Source organism: Scyliorhinus canicula, chromosome 30 (genome assembly GCF_902713615.1).
Source record: "Scyliorhinus canicula chromosome 30, sScyCan1.1, whole genome shotgun sequence".
NCBI lineage: Eukaryota > Metazoa > Chordata > Chondrichthyes > Carcharhiniformes > Scyliorhinidae > Scyliorhinus > Scyliorhinus canicula.
In genome coordinates this window covers 8,596,556-8,614,498 of record NC_052175.1, presented here as the reverse complement: position 1 = coordinate 8,614,498, position 17,943 = coordinate 8,596,556, and the positions used below count along the sequence as shown (strand labels likewise).

Here is a 17,943-nt window from a genome sequence, read left to right as displayed (position 1 = left end):
TTTCTGTGTTCTTAAACAAGATCGAACAACTTCATGCCTTTTGTTCATTGAAGGTGGCGTTCCACATGACTGCCCATTCCACAAATAAGTTCGTGTCGTCTTGAAGTATTTCTCTATCCTCCCTACAGTTCACAATGTTTCCAGGTTTTCCGTCAAGCACTCGTTTCACGTGACGTCCTTTACGCCCAAAATTAGATCATGAGTTTATTTTTCGTCGAAGAACAGATTTGCGAACACCTGTGCCTTCATGAATTCAAATCTACACATTTCAGAAATCTGAACCAATAAATAATAGTTGAAGTTTTGTTTCTGACCAACAGGCAGGTGTCTAGTCATAAAACATTTTGAGCATTGGAAATTCACTAAAGAACCATTTCAATTTGCCACATGATATGTTTAAAATGCGGCAACATTTCTGTTCAAATTACTATTATGTTGTTCATTACACTCGACCCTTTGCTTTGAATATTTTATGCAAAATTTCATGAGGAGAATATATGAAACAGCTGTTATGTCTTTTAAATCCAGGCTCATTTGTATGAAATAGCTGAGGAAGAGATTTTCGAATAATCTTCTAATCAATCTCAAAAGATCAAGGAAAATGCTAAAGTGTACAATTGGAATTAGTATGGGGTTTGCCAAGGTTTTCCACAGCGCCTCAATGCAAAAGGAATGTTCGTGATAAATTTTGCTAATGGCCTGTTACTTACTCTTCATTTTGCGATCTCCTGGTGCATTCTTCTGAAAGAAGAACCTGTAATTAGCTATTTGAAACGTCGAGAAGGGAATCACATTACACAAAACGTTATGAACATGTCTTTGATCAACATTAACCCTCACCTGATCTGCCGCTGTGATGTATCCAAATGAAAATGGGGATCAAGAGGACAACTGGGATCGCCGCCACCATTCTCACTACATTAATCATTTGAATGCACCATCCTGCAGAGACAAAACAATTAGAAAGAGCTGCTCGGTCAATTTGTTTTCCACCCAGGAACCGTTCATGGGAATCATGACCCAGGAAAAGAGCGGGAGCATCAAATTCCGTTGTAAAATTTAAAAATAAACGATCAGCCAGTGGGACTGATAGAGGCGAGTGAACACATTGGATAGAAGAAATGGAACAATGACTATACATTAAGATCAACTCTCTAGACCTTTTCTTATTCAGAGTCTATCTCTCTGTGCGATTCAGCCATCATACCAACATCTTATTAAAAACCGACTCACAGAATGATACGTGACTGGAGAAATTAATTTGGTCTTTCATACCAGTGTCGGCTCTTTGGCAGAAATGAACAAATGATTGCACTCCTCTTCACACATTTGGCTACAAGTGCAGCATATTTATCCATTAAGAGGGCTGCACGGTAACACAGTGGCTATCACTGCTGCTTCACAACTGCATGGACCCGGGTGACTCTGTGGAGTTTGTTCTTTCTCTCCGTTTCTGCGTGGGTTTCCTCCGGGTGCTCTGATTCCCTCCCACAGTCCAAAAATGTGTCTGGAAGATGGATTGGCCATGATTAATTGTCCCTTAGATATGCACGTTATAGAACATAGAACATAGAACAGTACAGCACAGAACAGGCCCTTCGGCCCTCGGTGTTGTGCCGAGCAATGATCACCCCACTTAAACCCACGCAACCCGTACACCCGTAACCCAACAATCCCCCCATTAACCTTACACTACGGGCAATTTAGCATGGCCAATCCACCTAACCCGCACATCTCTGGACTGTGGGAGGAAACCGGAGCACCCGGAGGAAACCCACGCACACGCGGGGAGAACGTGCAGACTCCACACAGACAGTGACCCAGGCGGGAATCGAACCTGGGACCCTGGAGCTGTGAAGCATTGATGCTAACCACCATGCTACCGTGAGGCCCCTGTGGACTGGCCGTCCAAGAAATACTCAATCGGAACAACATCCTGATTTTGAACATCTGGAATAAATCTGACCCTTAAACGTCTCTGTTTCGTGGGTAAACACACTAGCTTCTGTAGTGACACCAAATTATCTGAAGTCCCAGATCCCTGGACCCGCTGTGTTGCATCTCCTCTGAATACTGTCAACGCCTCGACATGCTTCCTGAAATGCAAGGCTCAGAATTGGACATACTCCGCCAAAGTGGCTCAGTCGGCTTTTTAAATGCAGTATAACTTTCTTTAGCATTTGATATTTCTTTTAATGACGCCACTGCTTCTATATGTAATTAGCGGCCATCTTAACCATGCCCCTTCACGTAATAATAATGATACATCCATGTTAAACTCGAATAATTTGGAAAAATCCAATTCCAGGGAGCGTTCCAAACCCGGTCTTCATGCTAAATACGACTGCTGATATCACCAAGTAAAATTAACGGTAAGCTGTATTTGTGCAGTTATCTGGAATTTCATAAAATAAATTTCTGGAACTGACACTGCAATCGGATGGAAATGAGCAAAAGTAGTATCTCAACGCACGCGCATTTTCCCACCAATCTCAGTGTGTCACTCTTTTCTGCTCATAAATTCATTCTCTCTGGAAATAATTTGAAACCTATTCCACCATCCATTGACTGAAAGGAGGGAGGAACCAGTTGACAAAATCAATATCAAAAGTGAACTGGAAGAATAAAAATCGTAATAACGAAGCCAAAACGTTTGTGGTGCGTTAGGGAATTCCTGGGACAAGCTGTCTAGCTGATAGGTGATGCATGGCGCTTTCATTTGAAGATGTCACAAATGAATCTAAGGAGTGATCAGAACGTTTTATAGGACCAGATACGCGTGTGAGGCAGAGGAAGCCATGTATTATTTCAAAATACTGAGTGAAGGATAGCAAGGATAATCCAGCGCCGGTGAGCTTTACTACAGGCCGGTGAGCTTTACGTCTGTGGTAGGGAAATTACTGGAGATAATTCTTCGAGACATGATCTCCTCCTGTTTGGAAGCAAATGGACGTATTAGCGACAGGCAGCACGGTTTTCTGAAGGGCACGTCGTGTCTCACTCAGTTGATAAGAGTTTTTCGACGATGTCACAAAGATGTACCTGATGCAGTAGGGCAGTGCATGTTACATAGAACATAGAACATAGAACGACACAGCGCAGAACAGGCCCTTCGGCCCTCGATGTTGCACCGACATGGAAAAAAACTAAAGGCCATCTAACCTACACTATGCCCTTATCATCCATACGCTTATCCAATAAACTTTCAAATGCCCTCAATGTAGGCGAGTTCACTACTGTTGCAGGTAGGGCATTCCACGGCCTCACCACTCTTTGCGTAGAAAACCCACCTCTGACACCTGACCTATATCTATTACCCCTCAATTTAAGGCTATGTCCCCTCGTGCTTGCCACCTCCATCCGCGGGAGAAGGCTCTCGCTGTCCACCCTATCTAACCCTCTGATCATTTTGTATGCCTCTATTAACTCACCTCTTAACCTTCTTCTCTCTAACGAAAACAACCTCAAGTGCATCAGCCTTTCCTCATATGATTGTCCCTCCATACCAGGCAACATCCTGGTAAATCTCCTCTGCACCCGTTCCAAAGCGTCCACGTCCTTCCTATAATGAGGCGACCAGAACTGTGCGCAATACTCCAAATGCGGCCGTACTAGAGTTTTGTACAACCGCAACATGACCTCATGGCTCCGGAACTCAATCCCTCTACCAATAAAGGCCAACACACCATATGCCGTCTTCACAACCCTATCAACCTGGGTGGCAACTTTCAGGGATCTATGTACATGGACACCGAGATCCCTCTGCTCATCCACACTACCAAGAATTTTACCATTAGCCAAATATTCCGCATTCCTGTTATTCTTTCCAAAGTGAATCACCTCACACTTCTCCACATTAAACTCCATTTGCCACCTCTCAGCCCAGCTCTACAGCTTATCTATGTCCCTCTGGAACCTGAAAACATCCTTCCGCACTGTCTACAACTCCACCGACTTTAGTGTCGTCTGCAAATTTACTCACCCATCCTTCTGCGCCCTCCTCCAGGTCATTTATAAAAATGACAAACAGCAACGGCCCCAGAACAGATCCTTGTGGTACGCCACTCGTACCTGAACTCCATTCTGAGCATTTCCCATCAACTACCACTCTCTGTCTTATTTCAACTAGCCAATTTCTGATCCACATCTGTAAATCACCCTCAATCCCCAGCCTCCGTATTTTCTGCAGTAGCCGACCATGGGGAAACTTATCAAACGCTTTACTGAAATCCATATACACCACATCAACTGCTCGACCCTCGTCTACCTGTTCAGTCACCTTCTCAAAGAACTCGATAAGGTTTGTGAGGCATGACCTACCCTTCACAAAACCATGCTGACTATCCCTAATCATATTATTCCTATCTAGATGATTATAAATCGTATCTTTTATAATCCTCTCCAAGACTTTACCCACCACAGACGTTAGGCTCACCGGCCTATAGTTACCGGGGTTATCTCTACTCCCCTTCTTGATCAAAGGGACCACATTTGCTATCCTCCAGTCCTCTGCCACTATTCCTGCAGCCAATGATGACCTAAAAATCAAAGCCAAAGGCTCAGCAATCTCTTCTCTGGCTTCCCAGAGAATCCTAGGATAAATCCCATCAGGCCCCGGGGACTTATCTATTTTCACCTTGTCCAGAATTGCCAACACTTTTTCCCTACGCACTTCAATGCCATTTATTCTAATAGCCTGGGTCTCAGCATTCTCCACCACAATATTATCTTTTTCCTGAGTGAATACTGACGAAAAGTATTCATTTCGTATCTCGGTTATCTCATCAGCCTCCACAGACAACTTCCCACCACTGTCCTTAACTGGCCCTACTCTTACCCTCGTCATTCTTTTATTCCTGACATACCAATAGAAAGCTTTTGGGTTTTCCTTGATCCTACCTGCCAAAGACTTCTCATGTCCCCTCCTTGCTCGTCTTAGCTCTCTCTTTAGATCCTTCCTCGCTTCCTTGTAACTATCAAGCGCCCCAACTGAAACTTCACGCCTCATCTTCACATAGGCCTCCTTCTTCCTCTTAACAAGATATTCCACTTCTTTGGTAAGCCACGGTTCCCTCGCTTGGCCTCCTCCTCCCTGCCTGACTGGTACGTACTTATCAAGAACATGCAATAGCTGTTCCTTGAACAAGCTCCACATATCCAGTGTGCCCAACCCTTGCAGCCTACTTCTCCAACCTACACATCCTAAGTCATGTCTAATGGCATCATAATTGCCCTTCCCCCAGCTATAACTCTTGCCCTGCCGGGTATACCTATCCCTTTCCATCACTAACGTAAAGGTCACCGAATTGTGGTCACTGTTTCCAAAGTGCTCACCTACCTCCAGATCTAACACCTGGCCTGGTTAATTACCCAAAACCAAATCCAATGTGGCCTCGCCTCTTGTTGGCCTGTTAACATATTGTGTCAGGAAACCCTCCTGCACACATTGTACAAAGAACGACCCATCTAATGTACTCGAACTATATATTTTCCAGTCAATATTTGGAAAGTTAAAGTCTCCCGTAACAACTACCCTGTTACTTTCGCTCTTTTCCAGAATCATCTTCGCCATCCTTTCCTCTACATTCCTAGAACTATTAGGTGGCCTATAGAAAACTCCCAACAGGGTGACCTCTCCTTTCCTGTTTCTAACCTCAGCCCATGCTACCTCGGAAGAAGAGTCCCCATCTAGCATGCTTTCCGTCACCGTAATACTGTCCTTGACTAGCAGCGCCACACCTCCCCCTCTTTTGCCCCCTTTTCTGAGCTTACTAAAACACCTAAACCCCGGAACCTACAACAACCATTCCTGTCCCTGCTCTATCCATGTCTCTGAAATGGCCACAACATCGAATTCCCAGGTACCAACCCATGCTGCCAGTTCCCCTTCCTTATTTCGTATACTCCTGGCATTGAAGTAGACACACTTCAAACCACCTACCTGAACACAGGCACCCTCCTGCGAAGTCAAATCTGTGCTCCTGACCTCTATACTCTCAATCTCCCGTACCCCAAAACTACAATCCAGGTTCCCATGCCCCTGCTGAATTAGTTTAACCCCCCCCCCCCCCCCCAAGAGCACTAACAAATCTCCCCCCCAGGATATTGGTGCCCCTCCGGTTCAGATGTAGACCATCCTGTCTGTAGAGGTCCCACCTTCCCCAGAAAGAGCCCCAGTTATCCAGAAATCTGAATCCCTCCCGCCTGCACCATCCCTGTAGCCACGTGTTTAATTGCTCTCTCCCTATTCCTCATCTCACTGTCACGTGGCACGGGCAACAACCGAGAGATAACAACTCTGTTAGTTCCCACTCTGAGCTTCCATCCTGCCTGACATCCTTGTCCCCTTTCCTACCTATGTCGTTAGTGCCAGTGTGGACTACGACTTGGGGCTGCTCCCCCTCCCCCTTAAGGACCCGGAAAACACGATCCGAGACATCACTTACCCTTGCACCTGGGAGGCAACATACCAAACGTGAGTCTCTCTCGCTCCCACAAAATCTCCTCTCTGTGCCCCTGACTATTGAGTCCCCAATTACTAATGTTCTACTCCTTTCCCCCTTCCCTTCTGAGCAACAGGGACAGACTCCGTGCCAGAGGCCCGTACCCCATGGCTTACCCCTGGTAAGTCGTCCCCCCACAAGTATCCAAAACGGTATACTTGTTATTCAGGGGAACGACCCTGCACTGACTGCTTCTTCCCAGTCCTTTTTACAGTTACCCATCTATCTCCAGTCTTTGGTGTAACTACTTCCCTGAAGCTCGTATCTATGACCCCCTCTGCCTCCCGAATGATCCGAAGTTCATCCAGCTCAAGCTCCAGGTCCCTAACACGGTTTTTGAGGAGCTGGAGTTGGGTGCACTTCCCACAGATGAAATCAGCAGGGACACTGACGTCGTCCCTCACCTCAAACATTCTGCAGGAGGAGCATTGTACTGCCTTCCCTGACATCACCTCTAGATTTTAAAAAAAACAAGAAAATGAAAAAGAAATGAAGAGCTTACCTGATACTCCCTCAAACCCTGCTGCCGCTGAAAGGTAAGCAAATTTAAAGGCACTCACTCAGCTTCACGACAGGCCCCTGCTCCCGCTTCCCAACAACCGTGGTTTTTTTTTTTTGGTTAGAGGAGGAGGTAGGGTGGGAAACACTGACGAAGTGTTTCGGGTTTAACTGTCACTTGACAACAGCCCCTCCACAAACCACCTTCAAATTAGGCTGACCGCACTGCACGTATGCAAATGTCCCCAGAACAGCTGATCAGTAGCTCTGCTCTGCTGCCCTCTGCTGGATGCTTGCCTTCACTCAAACTCCTTGGGTCTCCTTCGCAGGTTCACCTTCAAAAAAGGCTGACCGCACTGCACGTATGCAAATTTCCCCAGAACAGCTGATCAGTAGCTCTGCTCTGTTGTCTATATGGACTTCATTAAGGCCTTTAACAAGGCCCCTCATAGCAGACTCGTACAAAAAGTGAGGTCAGATGGGATCAGAGGTGAGCTAGCAAGATGGATACAGAACTAGTTGTGTCATAAGGACACAACATTTATATATAGATATGTACTTTGAACAGCAAAGGTCCCCATCAATGATCCCTGCGGAACACCACTAGTCACAGCCCTCCAATTAGAAAAGCACCCCTCCATTGCTACCAATGGAGGGGTGCTTTTCTAATTGGACGGCTGTGACTAGTGGTGTTCCGCATGAATCATTGAAGGGACCTTTGCTGTTCGTAGTACATATATATATAAATGATTCGATGGAAAATGTAACTAGTCTGATTAGTAAGTTTGCAGACAACACAAAGGTTGGTGGAATTGCGGATAACCATGAGGATCGTCAGAGGATACAGCAGGATTGAGATCGTTTGGAGACGGGCGAAGAGATAGCTGATGGAATTTAGTCCGGACAAATGTGAGGTCATGCGTTTTGTCAGGTCTAATGCACGTTGGGAATAAACAGTGCGCTGCTGCAGCTCTTTCCCAGATCAGAGCTCTTCAATCCTCATTCAGAACTGTCCAATTGCAGGGGATAGGCAATTTATATCGTCGAACGTGTAGGAAATTACTCCCTTACCATTATTCCTTAATATTGGTATGAGATATTAAATCGAAAAGCCTTGTCATGCACTTCTGGGCTGTACAGAAATACATGTTCTCTTTGAGCGGAAGAGCGGTGTGTGTCTGTGTGTTTATGTGTGCGTGTGTCAGTGGTGTGAGCGTTGGGGAGGAAGGTGTTCGCCCCCGTGTAACAGGATCAATCACTGGCCCTGAACACAGATAATTAAAAATCACATGACCTTGGCCATTGCCACATTGTTGATTCAGAGCTCTTGTTCTGCCGAAATTTAGCTGCAGCGTTCCCGACATAGCATTTGAATCAAATTGGATTCATGAATGAGGGAACGGGATTTTTTATAGTTTACTCTTGCACCCCATCCTTCATTGGGAATATCGTCTCTTGCCCTGCGACAACAGAACCGCTGGTTTTGTCTCACAGTTATTGTGTCTCAGGTAGTTTTGTCCCAGACCCCGTCAATTTAGACTCTCTGACTTTGAACTACCTTAAAGGTGCACAGTCACAAGGCCTGTTTGGCAACATGTCCGATCTGATTGAATGAACGGCAGCACCTGAAGTAGTTTCATGACAGAATAAACGGCTTGATATGTATAAATCTGCTCCCTGCTCCCTGCTCATTGCGGTTGTCCAGGACAGTGATTCTATCATTTATTTATGAAAGGAGGGAGCTCTGTGGGATGCCCTTGGTCGGTGCAATGGCTCCAATTTGCTCTGCACGGGGTAAACCTGCGGTTCCTATCTTTAATAATCAGGACTCGAGGTACAACTGTGATCGAACAGTAACTCCCCATCCCAAGAAGCTGTGCAATCACCTCCCTGATCATTACACCAAAGACTTCAATTGCCTGGATTGTTCCTATGTTTGGTGAGGAGTTTGGAATACAATTCCTTAACTATCTACTGGAATGTTTACAGGGCGGGATTGGGAGGGTCAAACCACTCGTTTATTGAATTACTTTTGTGTCATCTCTTTAGGGTCCACAGAGTCCCTGTGGACACGTATAATTATCTGCCAAGATATCTCATCCATCTTATTCTTTCTATCTTTATGTTTATGAATTGTCAACTCTATCTGTATTTATAATACACGTGACTGGCGGGAGATAGTGGGATGAGGAATGGAATCTGATTGTCCTCGCGCTGGCATAGACAAGATGGCCAAATGGCTTCCTTCGGTACCGTGACTTTTCTATGCTTCTGCTATGATACATTGACTTTCCAATGATGAAATTGAACAGCATTTTCCATTTCCCACTTTCTCTCTCGACTGTACTTTGAACGTGTGGCCACTCTTCAGAAATCGCGCCAATTGAATGCTCTTCAGATTTGTATAATAAATCCAAAGCACTACTTTTGTATATCAATGGCCCACATACGTGTTGCAATGTGTATCTCAATGATCAACCGACAGTTTGAAGTGTTTCAAGTGTCTGGGAACGCATGTAGCCCAAAAGCTGAGCTTCACAGAGAGAACACCGGAGGCATATTTTAAAAGGGTTCGTCAGTGTTTGTTTTTAATTAGAAACTAAAAGTTTTTGAAATGAATCATTATGCTTCAGAAAAGGTATGCAAAGATCTGGTGGACAGTATTTTAACGGGCAACATGGCATTCTGCTCGTGGTTACCTCAGTGTGAACAACCAAGGTGTTCTCTCCAGAATTGTCAACACTTCAGGTAAAACCTTTGGTAGTCAGCAGACGCAGCTCAATAATTTGTTTCACAAAGGAGCTCAGAGGAAAGTTCAGACCATCACCGGTAGTCCCTCTCACTCTTTGAGCCGATGCTTTATAATGACTGTTGCGTGGAACAATCGGCTCAAGAGGTATTTTGTTCCCAGTACCATAAGCACCGAATAACATGATGTTAATTTAACTTGCTGTTTTGCATAGATATTTAGTGAAATGCCTTATGCGTGTGTCGTCTGGATGCATGAGAAATATTCGCAAAAGTATGAATGGTGGCATACAAGCAATATTTACCCTTTTGAAGAGTTTTTACTGCTATACTGGATGTGTTACGAAATACAAGTGTACACTTTTGCATGGGAAATTAACGGCCTTAATTATTATTCCTCTACATCATTCGCAATATCGCAAGGCCTATTCCAGCAAGCAACTGCCCGTTCGTCCCCTCTTCTCCTGCCGCACTATCAAAATACGCATTAACAAATAGAATGCTGTAATTAATTTCACATTAATTTCAATCATCAAGAGATTGGTTGGGAAATTTCTCGGAGATTGATATTGAAAGAGTTTATTCGTATCGGGAGATAGCTTTGTTGTGACTCAGTGTAACATGCTGTATCTGCTCATGCGGAGTAATCAGAATGGTGATATTAATTGGAATATCTAGACAGAACAAGACGAAAGTTAATAGAGTTGGAATCAGGCCATGGCGCTAACATGATAGACTGAATTCCTAATAATCAGCTCAGAACTGGTCCTGACTCAACAAGGAAATCTACCGCTTGTCGAGGGCACAGTTCCAAATCCACCCCTTCTTTCTAAAATTCCACCTCTGACATGTTGGTTTCAATCCTGTTTAAAGGAAAAATAGAATCATGGGAAATTTCATATATCACTCCCCACATCTGTCCCAGACTGGTCAGGGCCTATTTAGAACATCTGCCTCGACAGTTTGTTCACGAAGTCAAACTCACGGACGGGATGAGGATATTAATGAAGGTCCCGCCTCCTGAACCTTTGCCGCTCGCATGAGGTGTGGCGATCATTAGGTCAATTCACCACTCAAAGGGGAAGCAGCCTATGGTCACCTGGGCCTATTGTTAGTTTGATCAATTTCCCCAATTCACATCTCAGCCCGTGCAACGCACCTGAATCCTGAACTGATATTTTCAACTCAACAGAAATCTCAGATGACATTTTATCAATTATTGGGCGTATTGCAACATCGTTTCATGGTCGATTAATTTATTTATATTTACATATCGACATTGGAAATGAAATGTAACTGGAACGATACAATTATCGTAGAAATCTCACCGTGACTGGAGTTTTCTCGAATTCTGCCATACCTTGAAATGGTTACAGTGGATTATCACAAATGATTCTTAACATTTTGTCCTCTGCACTGAACAAAGGAATCAGTGTTTAGCGCAATGCACGGGGAGAATTTAGCTGCTTGATAGAAGTCTCCTTGGTTCTATGTTTATTTCCACAAGGCATCGGGTTGTTCGGCATAACCTGTCTCCTCCAGGATTCATCAAGGAAAAGCCTTCCATTCTTATCTGCGGCCTGCCTTCTTTTTTGATCTCTTTTCCAATGCGGCCAAATCCAGGGAGGCGTAGAGAGGTCCGCCCTGAGTCTGGGAAATATATGAAGCATTGACATTCGAAAATAGTGAACATAGATGTCAAATTATTCCGAAAAATATTAGACTTCAATGAAGTGACAGAATGAAACAACTGAGAAGGATAGCATTCGGTCCATTCAATCCGTCCTGGCTCCTTGAAAGTGCTAGTCAGTTAGCGCAATCGTCTTTTTGACATTTCCCATATCTTCAACAATTCTCCTCCCTTCAAACATTTCACAGATTCCCTTTTGAAAACCACAGTTGAATCATCTTCCAGTTCCCCTCTATATCTATCTGCAAGTGTGCTGCTAAATGTTTATGGAAAATAAATTAAAGCAGACATGGTCAATGGAAAACAAGACAACTGGGGCGACGTAACTTACTTTTATTCCACATATGTATTGTTAAAGAGCGAATCTGATGATCATGTTTCCCCGTGTGTTATCTATAGGGTCCGGCAGATAAATCCATATCCAGACAGAAACACAAACGTAATAAAGAGACTTCCACCGAAGAAACGCAGAGAAGGGGTGGGGGGGGGGGGGGGAGTACACATCAGGAGGCCATTTAGACCATGCTGTCAGTGCCTAAATAAACTAACTTGAAATATAAAGCACGCTGACTATTCTTATCACACTGCCCATCTCCCGATCCGTTGCTTTAAACGTTCCAGCACTTTAAGTGAAGTACCAGGCACCTTATGAAATGATTATGGCTCAAGCACCAAATCAGGGAGCACAATCCACACTGCTCATATTTTGCGCCTTTCGCAGCTCTGCAAGCCCCTGGTCGCTTGACAGCAACTTTTCAAAATTCTCCTCAAAGTTTTCAATGAAATAAATTAGGCAGCCCATTCGGAATCAATAGGGTTCCAAGAACATCCATTTAATAACGGTGCTGCGGATGTATTTAATTTGGATGTTTGTTGAGGGATTTGATGTCAAATCCTGCTCCCTGCTCCCCAGTCCCAACACAACACCCTCGCTCCTCCACTCCTGCCCCCGCAGAGAAATATGTTGCGATTTTAGTTAATGCGACGAGTGTGATTTGAAACTAATGCTGATGTTCTATCTAGAATGTGCTCGGCCATCCGCGTGAAATATCTAGCGTGGGATGGGGTGCATATTATTCCAAAAATCAGCAATCATCTGGGCAGCTTGACAAAATATTAATTGCACTTACCCGTAACGCACCGTCATTTAATCTCTGTGTCTGTGCCTGGCGGTGGTCGCCTAGGTATTAAAGAATGCAAAATAAATTTAAATATTATGTTCTTTAGGCGAATAGATATTCAGCTGGAGATAGGCGAAGACAATGACGACTCAATGCGCAAATTGGCTCAAGGCATCAATTCACCCTAATTGTCAATTTCAGTCTATCCAAAAGCTTTACAAATAGGCCAGTGCACCCGTAATATATCAACGGCCCCTCAATGAATCAATTGTCAGATGATGAGTCAATGGATCCCAATTCGCCAATGGTGGACAAGCCCGTCGTCTCGCGTCCATTTCCTACCTGGTATATTACCGGCAGATTTAATAATCAATAATTCGCCGTTTCCTGACACCAAAATGAATGATATGATTGAAGAATATTTTGATGGTTGAAAGTCCAGTTATCAATCGGTGAATTCCCGCAATTTGCTATTTAATCGGTGCCAATGTTTCAATGGAACTTACCCGTTTGTCGCTCTTTCAGCCTCCCTCTTTGTGTCATCTCTCTCAAGCTAAAACGGAACAAGGACAAAATGTATTAATGAAGTGTTAGATCAGACAGATCCTGGTCCAGGTCCCAGAAATAGCTGATAAAATAATTAATTGTGCAGCACGTTTAGATTCATCTTCATATATCGAACAGAATATCAACATGAAACATTGAAATCAGAGTTGGGTTTGAACTGGACATCACACAATACTAAATGCAAAGAGAGTGTCCGTGATGTAGTTTACAAATTGCTCAGTTACTTACTTTTCATTTTGGCTTTTGTTGTCCAATTTTCCTGAAAGAAGAAACTATAATTAGCCAAATAAAATCAGGAGAAGATAATAACATTGGATCAGCAATCACGGCAATATCCCTCATGCACCGGATTCCTCACCTGATCTGCCTCCTTCACAAATCCAAATGGAAAGTAGAATCAACAAGAGAAGCAGAACCACCAGGACAGTGATGAAAGCGGGAAGGGCCCGGCTGCACCATCCTGCAGAGACAAAACGATTAGAATCTGCTTCTCAGTCACATCCTTATCTCCTGGGATTCTCAGCTGGGAAACTCAACGCAGGTAAAAAGTCGGAACCTGAACCTTGGGACTGAAAGGGGCAAATTAAAAGCCTTGGAAATGATAGTAAAACGTGAAATGCAATCATAGAATTTACAGTGCAGAAGGAGGCCATTCGGCCCATCGAGTTTTCATCGGCCCTCGGAAAGAGCACCCTTCACCCTATCCACAGAACCCATTAACCCCACCTAACCTTTGTGGACACGAAGGACAATTTAGCATGGTCAATCCTCCTAATATGCACGTCACCGGACAGCAGGAAGACACCGGGGCTCCCGGAGGAAACCCACGCAGACACAGGGAGAACATGCGGACTCCGCACAGACAGTGACCCGGTCCGGGAACCGAAACTGGGACCCTGGAGTTGTGAAGCAACTCTGCTAACTACTGTGCAGCAGTGCCGCCCTTTGATTGGGTTCTGGTGAATTAATTATGTTCAACGTGTTAGGAATATCTCGGAAAGGTCAGCACGGTGGCCTAGTGGTTAGCACAACCGCCTCACGTCGCTGAGGTCCCAGGTTCGCTCCCGGCTCTGCGTCACTGTCCGTGTGGAGTTTGCACATTCTCCCCGTGTCTGTGTGGGTTTCGCCCCCACAACCCAAAAATGTGCAGAGTAGGTGGATTGGACACGCTAAATTGCCCCTTAATTGGAAAAAATAATTGGGTAATCTAAATTTTAAAAATAAAACAAATATCTCGGAATAGTGAATGATGCTGTCCTTGAGTCATTTCTGAAAGTTCTATCCAAATTGGGTCAAACTCCCTCAGCTTTCTCTCATGAACCTGCACATTGCTCCCCATTAAATATTTCTGCAAAGTCCCTTCTGAAAGTAACTATTAAATATGATTTTGCCGCGTGTTCCAGATAACAAGAACTCTCTGTGTAAATCATCCTCTCCACATATCCCCAGTTCTTTGTTGATTATCTTCAATTTGTGTCCCGTTGTTTTCTCACCTACTGCTATTGTGCACTGTTCCAATTAGTTACTCCATCGAAACGTTCTGGTTGATCGTGCCGTCGATCATTTCTCCTCTTAACATTCTCTTATGTATGGAGAAGAGTCCAAGCTTCTCCAGTCTCTCCACATTAACTGAAGTGGCCAGTTCCCAACTAATTTCCTCGGCTCTCTCGGTAGACTTGTGACTTCATCCCCTAAAAAGCTGTGTGCAGCTGACCACAATACTGTGAACGTGGCCAGCCAGTGCTTTCTGACGCATTTATACACCCCTTGCTTTTACACTCGATTCTTCAATTTAAAAATTCAATGATTACGGATGCCTTACACAATTAATTGATCTTCCCATTTCCATCTCCAAACATTACTGAATCAGAGAATAATTGCAGCACATAAGGAGGCCATTCAGCCCACCAACTCTCTGCTACCTCTTTGCAGCAACAACCCGCTTAATTCCACCCACCTGCCGCTCCTCTTCCGCCTACACATTCTTCCATTCCTCACCATGCTCCAATTCCCTCTGGATTGCCACTCTCAGGCAGTGTGTTCCAATGATGAACATTCGGTGTACAGAAGGGTTCACCGTTTTGTTGCAGTTCATTTCTTTCTCAATCACATCATATTTACATCGCCTGGCACTCCACCCTTCGGTCACGTGGTACAGATTTTCACTCTATACTCTGCCAAGATCCCTCCTGATTTTAAACGCCACTATCACATATCTGTTCAAACATCTCTTCTCCAAGCAGTACCGTATCAGTGTCTATCGGTTATGTACGTGAATTAATTTTCCCACCCGTGTTACCATTCCTTTGAATCTTTTCTGCACTGTCTCTAATACATTCACCAGACATTCTGGTGCCCAGATAGGAATTAATACTGCAGTTGATGCTGAACCAGAGTTTTGTTAATGTTCATCGCAGCTCCCTTTTTCTTCTAATCTCTGACGTATTGCTAATGTCGAGAGCTTTGCATGCATTAGTAATCGCCCTGCCCCTGTCATTTGTTTGTGACAATAAAGCTCCGATTCGCCTGTCCAAGTAAAGTCTGTGTGATTCACTTGGGATAAATTCTGAAAATGACATTTATGTGAAGTGTTAGACCCAGAGTACAATGTTCTAAAACATTACATGACTCAGGAAGCAGGATTAAACCAATAAAGCAGATATTACACGGATGATGGGTTCTGGAAAATCAGATTCAGAGAAAGTAAATGAATGTCTCAGAAAACAAGTCATTTTTAGACAAAAATTTCCACTTTTTTCTGGTTTCTGTTTGTGAAGCCCATCCAGTGGAGAACTGATCACAACTCCATTCCAAAGCCCACTGCGTAAAGACGGCGGTTGATGCAAATTCAATAACTTCGGAATGGAAAACCAGATTCTAATTTCAGGGGAAAATGTGACAAAGCTATCGGGATAAATATTGAAAAGCCTTTGTTTTTATTTAACAGGCTTCAGAGTCTTAGCTTCGAGCTAATCGTTCTTATTGATTTTAACTTGAATTCAAACCATCATTGTGAAGATCACCAACTCACCTGTCCTTGTCTCTGCTGCTTTGGGGAACAACACGCTCTTCGTCCAATTTTTGTTTGGAGACCCCAGTTGAACGATACAAGTACAGACAGCGCCATTACTCCACATATCCATCGACACCATGATCTGACTGGTAATGCTGTAGGTCCCATCCTCCTCCAATGTACCGGGATCGCTCGATCCCTCGGTTACCTGGCCGGAAATATTCCAGAAAATAACAATCCGGTTCGAAGAAAGTCCACTGACCAAACACACCAATGGGACGGTTTCCCTGGAATTCCCCTCGCCCTGTGGCACAAATATCAGCATCGCCGTCTTATTGGTGGAACTGTCTGGACACAGATTGAGACATAGTCAACGATTAATTCACACAACATGATAATACTGTGCATGATCAGAATTCATTTCAATTGTTCTCTTACCTCCAACCAGTAGATTAGCTGCTTTCTGGAGCGGTGCATAGCTATCCATCTCAGCACAGTAGTAGGAACCCGATTCATTCGCCTGGACATTGCGGATTTCCAGAATCAGAACATTTTTGCTGTTGCCTTTTTTAGAAATGAACTTACAATCCGCCCCGTTACAGGATGAAATGTCGATTGATTTCGGTGCTTCACCCACTCCTTGTTTATACCAGCCATAGCTAGACACCACTTCCACCTCGTAAATGTAATGACAGGTTAATTCCACCATCTGCCCGACTTCAGCAGTCATTGGGAAGGGGATGTGAGACAGAGTGGACTCGGAGTCTGTAACCACAGAGATTATTGTTTCGTTATCGACGATTATTGAGAGATTGGAAACATCCGCTTTGAAACGCTTAAGCTGTAATTAAAACACTATCTCATTGTTGTTTTACAGAGATTTTGGTGAGATTTATTCTTCAATTTATTTTTGCTTCGGTTTTGTAGGAGAAAGCAGTAAACACACTGGCACTAACTGGTGAAAACCCTTCACCTGATCAGTGGATCACAGTTTTTTTTCAAGAAACACGCATTCTCACATTTTACTGAACGAAGGGAATTCCGGTTATATTTCCCACCGTCGCTTACTCACCGTAACCCCTCAGCACCAGGAAAATGAGTGGCAGGTTGAAATGTTCCTTCGCCATCTTGAGCCGGAGACTGCTCCCCGTTTTCGCTCTCACTCGCTTGTTACTGCGGCCGGAGTGGCCACAGACTGACCCGAGCTCACGCCCAGATCCGGCGGAAACGATGACGATGTGTTCTCTGGAAAGTATGACACCATTCTGTGAGCGGTGTCTTGGTGAATATGACGTTCATTTGCACTGCTGTCACCGCCTGTGTGTCACAGCTGACAAGAAACAGAAGACCTCACATCAATCTGATTGGCTGTAGTTCAGAGTGGGGGCCGAATAATAACTGCAGGGATCCATGCTGAATATTGTAGTTAGTAATTAACTCAAGTGTATCCATCCCAGCTTGTCATTGGCGTGATGTTGCTGATCCAACTGGTCAGAAATCTACCAGGCCGTCCCTCAGCCTTGTCTTCGCCAGTTCAACAATCACCAGCCTGTTCCTTATTTCTAATTATTTATGACATTTTGGCCATGCTCTCATTCTTGTAAATCGTATTTGATCCATTGCCAATATCCTTTTTGTAGTTTGGGGGGCCAGCAATTTGCAGTTAGTCTAAGTATCCGAAACAAGGACCAAAATATGAAAGCAATTGAACTGAATTAGAATAATTTTTTTCTGCAGCCTTCTGTGTGTTTTTCTAGTGAATATCACCAACAAGATCATGAAAATAGGCGTTGCTTTCGAATC

The 17,943-nt window shown here is 44.2% G+C and overlaps 1 protein-coding gene across 1 annotated transcript; it reads right to left on the bottom strand.

Annotated features, from left to right (window-relative positions):
* Nucleotides 1-10,988: 10,988 nt before the first annotated feature.
* On the bottom strand, nt 10,989-17,332 carry LOC119958682 (immunoglobulin lambda-1 light chain-like). Its single transcript, XM_038787259.1, has 8 exons — nt 17,213-17,332; nt 16,579-16,905; nt 16,159-16,488; nt 13,486-13,587; nt 13,356-13,386; nt 13,067-13,113; nt 12,570-12,619; nt 10,989-11,399 (listed from the first exon to the last, which is right to left on the bottom strand). Exons 1-8 carry the CDS (start codon nt 17,265-17,267, stop codon nt 11,319-11,321), a joined length of 1,023 nt encoding a protein of 340 aa, XP_038643187.1. The 5' UTR covers nt 17,268-17,332; the 3' UTR covers nt 10,989-11,318.
* Between the last annotated feature and the right edge of the window lie 611 nt (nt 17,333-17,943).